The sequence below is a fragment of the Sinocyclocheilus grahami genome, unplaced genomic scaffold (assembly GCF_001515645.1).
Source record: "Sinocyclocheilus grahami isolate Dianchi unplaced genomic scaffold, SAMN03320097.WGS_v1.1 scaffold279.1, whole genome shotgun sequence".
Taxonomy (NCBI): domain Eukaryota; kingdom Metazoa; phylum Chordata; class Actinopteri; order Cypriniformes; family Cyprinidae; genus Sinocyclocheilus; species Sinocyclocheilus grahami.
Genome location: NW_015505458.1, coordinates 570,985 through 576,308, shown reverse-complemented (window position 1 = coordinate 576,308; position 5,324 = coordinate 570,985). Strand labels below are relative to the sequence as shown.

The window sequence follows — 5,324 nt, the reverse complement described above, 5'->3', positions numbered from 1 at the left end:
ATAGACCAAAAAGAGAATATAAAGATATATATATATATATATATATATATATATATATATAAAAATAAAATAAAATATTGCATAAAATGATGACAAGGTATTAGTCATAATTGATGTATCATAATGGTGTTTAAGTTGAGGTGGCATTAATCCCCGGTTGATTTCTGAGCCTGGACTTGATACAGGGAGCTTCCTACTTTTGCAGAGATATGATAGGTGTTATTGTTCGGAGGCAGCAAGGTATGCCGAGCTGATTGAGTGGAGTGGATGTTTAATTAAGTCGATGAGTGCTTTAACTGAAGGCATAAATGGCATGCCTGTGAATATGATCCATCATATTCCATTTGAGTTTTATGTAGATGAACACATTATTTTAATGGCCTGCCGTTTTACAGCACTGGAGGGGTTTCTGGGAGAGAGCGAGAGGGGAGGGGGTGGTGAGGGAGGGTCGCCCCGTTACATTTCTACAGCAGCCAGATGGCTTTTCTTGGAAGAGAATTAAAAGATGTCTCTAATTCACAGCGTTGCCTCCTGGGTAAATTAATATTGCAAGGCCAAATCGCTTCTGTTTTGGTAGAATCCGAGACAGAAAGAGAGAGAATAAAAAATTATTTTGTCTAGATAAGCAGGAGATTCCACAAGCAGATTGTTGCTCGGGTAAACGGATCCATATTTGAGACACTAGGCGGCAGCTCTTGAAGAGCGGCCTGTGTTAATTGACTGCTTGGGAAAGCAAAAACTATGATGGCTTATTAGTCATGAACAGGGATGAACAGAGAGAGCGAGAGAGAGAGAAAAGAGAGAGAGGTGCCTGCAATCATTATCAGCATCTATCTATCTATCATTTCTCTCTCTGTCTGTCTGTCTGTCTGTCTGTCTATCTCAACTTTTAAAACATATTGTCTGTGGACCATTCACAGGCCGTCTGATGCATATTGCACACAAAAAGGGGAACAAATGGGCTGAAATCACAAGCTTCAATCTGATTGGCCATCTTAACATAATTTCAGGGTCCCCATTGGTTGCGAGGAACTGGGTTAATACAAACAGCACTTCTAAAGATTAAGTAGTCACTAGAAATCACAAATTTATGTAGCGAAATGTGGATTTGTGGCTGTGGATCAAAAGGAGTCTTCCTGTGTAGATGTGTGGTCACATTTACTACTGTTTGCAAATATTTGCTGGCAAAATTGAGTCATTTTCATAGGAATCCAGGAATTCCGCGTGAGGGTGAAACATACTGTAGCTTTCACAGCGGGTTGCTTATCGGGATTCATTATTCTGACCAACAGAAATCTGTTTGGTTTGAATGTATCTTCTGTGTGAGTTGTGCTTCATACATCGCAACATGATTCAAAATAGACAATGGACCTTTCTTTGCCCACAAAATTTTGCTGAAATTTTGCGAATTCGTCCGAATGTTGTGCCCAATTCTGACCCCTGACAGATTATTAACCCCCTAGTATTGGTAGGTTTAGGGTTAGGTGTGGGGGAGGGGTTAGGATTAGGGGTGGGGTTAGGATTAGGCAATCAGATAGCGATTTCAATGAGAGGGGTAATCATTTTGCAGGGGGTCGAAAATGGGCACAACACCGGAATGTTGCCATTAATACGCATTCTGTGTGAGCTGTGCTTCATACATCGCCACTCAACTGAAAAACAGACATTGAACCTTTCTTTGCCTACAAAATTCACCAACATTTCGCTGTGACCAAAACTTAAATGGGCGGTTCATGGCCAGAATGTTGCCATTGACTTCACACTGACATTAACACACAAAGCTGTGCTTTATACATCGCTACACAAATGATAATAGACAGTGGACCTTTCTTTGCCCATGAAATTTAGCTAATGTGACCGAACCTTAAATTGGCTGTTCATGGACAGAATATTGCCAACAACACAAAGTCTGGGACGAGACTACACCTTCCTAACCCCTCTGCACTCTCTACAGGTGGAATGTGCTCGGCCTGCAGGGGGCGCTACTCAGTCATTTTGTGGAGCCGGTGTATCTGTACAGCCTGACGGTGGGCAGCCTGAGACACACAGGTCACTTCTCCAGGATGATGAACCACAGACTGGAGAGAGTCGGAACTCTGCCCACCTGCTACTACCGTAACCAGCCTTTACTTAGCGGTATTTCCTTTAAACCTTTCCTTTATTCATTTCCTAAATGTTTGATAGATTCCGATCTGTAGTATATTTAACAGCAGTGCTTTGTTTGGTCAGTTGACATTACAAAATGTGAAGGTCCCTGCCAACCTGTAGATCCCTGTACAGCAGGGTACTAGTGTAACTGGTCTCACTCCCACCTCTCCGAGTGGGATTGAAACCAACATCAACTAGCATGGGAGGCTAAAGAGGGTGTGACAATAATGGCGGCCAAGTAGTAAAAGCTGTGCTTGTAAACCCCCCTTTCTTGCCCCAAGATGCTCACTAGCGACTTGCCTCCCATGTCGGTTGACTCTGGTTCAAATCCTGCTCGGAGTGGATGCAAGTAGGACCAGTTACACTAGCAAACTCAAGGTTGTGGGTTTGATTCCAAGGAAACACGCATATTAATAAAATGTATGGCTTGAATGCACTGTTAAACCTCAGACCTTGCCAGTGCTTTAGCAGACATGGCCTTATGCGCATGGAGGACACTTTGTCTCGCTCTTACACTTTGTTAAACTGCTCTCCTGAGCCTCAGTGTGGCAGACGGACTGCTCTGTTGGATCTACCCATCCTCCAAATCAATCTCATCCAACACCCTATCACTGCCATTGAAGAGGAGAGCGATCCATTCACTCTTCCTCTCACGCCCAGTGGGCCGCATGCCTCCGGCACGGCCCCTTTGACCACCATTAATGAGCTTCTCTTCCTTTGTCTGGATTCTCTTGTTGGGGAAAATGGGCTGGTTATTTTAGGCATCGCCATCATAAAGGGTGCAGAGTTCCCAAGAAACGGCCGAGATCTCATATCATAAGGGAAGCCAATGAACCCTTCAGTCAGGAAGCTAAAGCGAGACAGTCCTCAGTGGTCAGACCTGCACTAAATGCTTAGATGCTTTAGCACGGCATATGTTATCTTAAATACAGCGTTACATTTAGTGTTTTGGCAGCATTCTTGTGTAAAATACTCTGCATGATGTATAGACACCATCATTGGCGACAGTAAATGAAGACAGCTTGAAGGAAAATAAAAATGACTGGTATTTCCTTCAAACTTTTCCTCTGACTCATTATTTGTATATTATTGACTCATTTAGCTTCACTTATGCACAGGGGACGTCATTAAATTGTGTTTTACTAAATGCAGGTTGCATTTTATTACGCAAACGTTAGATTGAAGCTCCAAATAACAGCATGTTTACAAATAAGTTATGTTTAATAAATGTGTGAATGTGAAGGTGCTTGAAGGTTGAGAAATATCATTCAAATTACATATACACACGGTACATGAGATGAAAACTCTGGACACATTTGTCTTCAAGAAAAAAAGTTTTATTTTACACGATGGAGTTTGCAATCTACTGGTCCAAACAGAATGAGAACGAGTGAAAACTAAAGACTTGCACAAGCTATGCAAAACCCAGCTCCAACAATGCATGAAAATCCTTTCAGATTGAAACTAGGAATGTACTGGATATGTACAAGAAAGAAAGTACTTGGGAAAGTAGACAAACGTCATACATCCAAGCCAGTACGTGTCATTATATAGTCCAGAACTACTCCGATAAATAAAAGCTAGCAAAACATTACTGAGGAACAAAACTTACTGAGCACACCTTTAATTAGCTTAACCAAGTTACATAACTATCTTAAGCAGTAAGACTTTCTTTGTCGACGAGCTTTACTAGTATAATGCTAGTCAGTCTGCTCAGTTGTGCTGGTTCACCTGCTTCTCTAGCACCAAACAAGAACTAACCAGCATAAACCAGACTGAGTTATCAATTGGTCAAATGGTCCAGACTGGAAACTCAAATTCATTTTAGTAATGGTAAAGGTGCCGTGTCTAGATGGTAAACTTTGTACTGCGAAACTCTCGCATGATTCACTCTAGCCTACTCTTTGTTAGCAAAAAATGAGACTGTATGACTTTACTGAGGATGTCCTTTAAATGTAGGTCACATACTTTAGCCCATCACTTTTAGAAGATACCAAGTGGCACTTAAGAGTAGCCGTATGTCAAACCCAGAGATCACATTTAGCAGCATCTTGTTTAAAATACTCTGGATGATGGATAGACGACGACATTGTGACTGACAGTAAATGATAACGCCTGCTCGAGGTAAAATACAAATTAAATGCTCTATTACAGACATACAGGGATAAACTGAATGCAGAGTGTGAAATGACACTGTGAATAAGTGAGCGAGGTTTTCAGAAAGAAGCTGCGTTACGGCATAAAAGGATATGCACATTAATATCGCAGACAATTTATTCCACCTGTTCAGAGAATCTGAGATTTGCAGGATTAAAGGAATAGCTCAACCAAAAATTAAAATGCTATAATTTAACAAATGTGTTTGACTTTCTTTCTACTGTGAAAAACAAAAAGAGGTATATTACACAATGACCGGGTTGCTCTTTTTCAGGATATGAGCTCCAGTAAATAGAAACACCTGCTTCACGTCAGCGTAACTGCATCGTCACTACAGCGGCAGACTCGCCAGAATATTCACACTGGAAGCGCATGTACAGCGTCACAGCAGCAGCTCCAAATCTACATATTTATGTACAAATATAACTATAAATTGCTTTTTAGAAGTTGGTCAGTTTTAAACTTGAAAGTTTTAAAGTCTTGAAAGTGTGTTAACACGGGGAACAAAAACAGCTCGGATCGTCGTTTCAGTCATACTTTGATATAGAATGTGCTTATAACGTGTTTTTTTTCTTTATAATACACCATACTTTCAACAAAACTGAATAATTAAAAACAAGTTTAAAGGGATAGTTTATCCAAAAATTAAAATGTGATGTTTATCTGCTTACCCCTAGGGCATCCAAGATGTAGGTGACTTTGTTTCTTCAGTAGAACACATATGATGATTTTTAACGTTAACCGTTGCAGTCTATCAGTCGTATAATGCATGGCAATGGTAACAAAATCTATGAGAGTAAAAAAAACATGCACAGACAAATCCAAATTAAACCCTGCGGCTCGTGACGACACATTGATGTCCTAAGATACGAAATGATCGGTTTGTGCCAGAAACCGAACAGTATTTATATAATTTTTTACCTCTAATATTTGTATTTATACGTATACATAATTATACGTCACTATGTCCAACTGTCTTTGGGCACACGCACGGCATCCGGTGCGTGAGGTGTGTACGC

The 5,324-nt window shown here is 40.7% G+C and overlaps 1 protein-coding gene across 1 annotated transcript in view; it reads left to right on the top strand.

The window, feature by feature from the left end:
- The window catches only part of LOC107600145 (adenosine deaminase RNA specific B2 (inactive)), a 188,631-nt gene extending 186,346 nt beyond the window's left edge, over nt 1-2,285 (top strand). Inside the window, exon 8 of the mRNA XM_016291948.1 lies at nt 1,955-2,285. Within this exon, the coding sequence (XP_016147434.1) occupies nt 1,955-2,198 (244 nt within the window). The 3' untranslated portion in view covers nt 2,199-2,285. The remainder of the gene's footprint in view (nt 1-1,954) is intronic.
- The last annotated feature ends 3,039 nt before the right edge of the window (nt 2,286-5,324 follow it).